The 1046-nt window shown below is 64.8% G+C and overlaps 1 protein-coding gene across 1 annotated transcript; it reads left to right on the top strand.

Annotated features, from left to right (window-relative positions):
- Positions 1-192: 192 nt before the first annotated feature.
- H696_05636 (hypothetical protein) lies at positions 193-886 on the top strand (the record flags this gene model as incomplete). Its single annotated transcript, XM_009499453.1, has 2 exons — positions 193-528; positions 713-886. The coding sequence occupies 2 exons, from the start codon at positions 193-195 to the stop codon at positions 884-886; spliced, it is 510 nt and encodes a 169-aa protein (XP_009497728.1).
- Positions 887-1046: the final 160 nt, after the last annotated feature.

Below are 1046 nucleotides of genomic sequence, written 5' to 3'. Positions count from 1 at the left end.
TCTCTCTCTTTGTCTCTCCCTGTCTCTCTCTTTGTCTCTCCCTGTCTCTCTCCCTGTCTCTCTCCCCCTCTCTCCCCCTCTCTCCCCCTCTCTCCCTGTCTCTCTCCCTGTCTCTCTCCCCCCCTCTCCCCCTCTCCCTCCACCCCCCCTCCAGGATGGCGCTATCTACCATACTGACTCCTGCCACAGCAGATGGCCAACCCCCTGAGCCGGCGCGTGGTCACGCCCTTCCTCCTGCCGGAGCCGGTGGTCGCCTTCCTGAATGTCGTCAGCGCCACATACTTCTCGTTCATCGATGTCGACTCGTCCTTCCACCCGCGCACCGACAGCTGCACCGACAAGCGCCTGTGCTATGCGCGCATGTCGGCCGCCCTGCAGGCTCTGCTGGACTTCGCCATCTTCGGCGGCGACCTGCCCAAGCTGACGCTCTTCGCCGACTCGGAGGAGATTGCCGAGCTCAACTCCGCCTCGGAGCCTATGGCCGTGGACCTCGTCATCGACACGTACCATGCGCACTGGCTGCAGACCGTGCGTCGTGTGCTTTTCTGTTTCTCCCCCCCCCCCCCCCCCGCCCCGGGCCCTCCCCCGCTACGCGCGTCTCCCCCCTTTCTTCTTTGTTTTTTTCCCTTGCCCTGACTCTCCCTTCTTTCCCTCTCCCCCCCTTCCTCCTGTCCCCCCCCCCTCCCCCGGGCCTGGCTGGGTGGATGCGCAGTTCCACCTGCCGAGCCAGCTGTCGCCCATCGGCACCGAGCCCGTCAGCCGGCTGATTTATGCCGTGATGAAGAAGATCGCCGACGGGGAGATCTGCCCTGACATGGTCTTCGGCATCAACCGCGCTCAGTCCCGCATTAATGTCAACCGCTCCTTCATCCACATGGGCTCTTAATTTGCCGGCCCTTGCTCCCCCGCCCGAGGTGCACCCCCCCCCCCCCCCCCCCGCGTCCGCGCTGGCCCACCGCAACTGCTGGCCCATAACCCCACGTCTGCACTAACGCAGCACCGCCCTACCGCCAGTGTGTCTCTTTGCCGTGTCTTCTCTCTCTCTC

This window comes from Fonticula alba (genome assembly GCF_000388065.1).
Source record: "Fonticula alba strain ATCC 38817 unplaced genomic scaffold supercont2.12, whole genome shotgun sequence".
Classification (NCBI taxonomy): domain Eukaryota; order Rotosphaerida; family Fonticulaceae; genus Fonticula; species Fonticula alba.
Note: the sequence above shows the minus strand (reverse complement) of the source record. Positions and strands in the feature narration are given on the sequence as shown.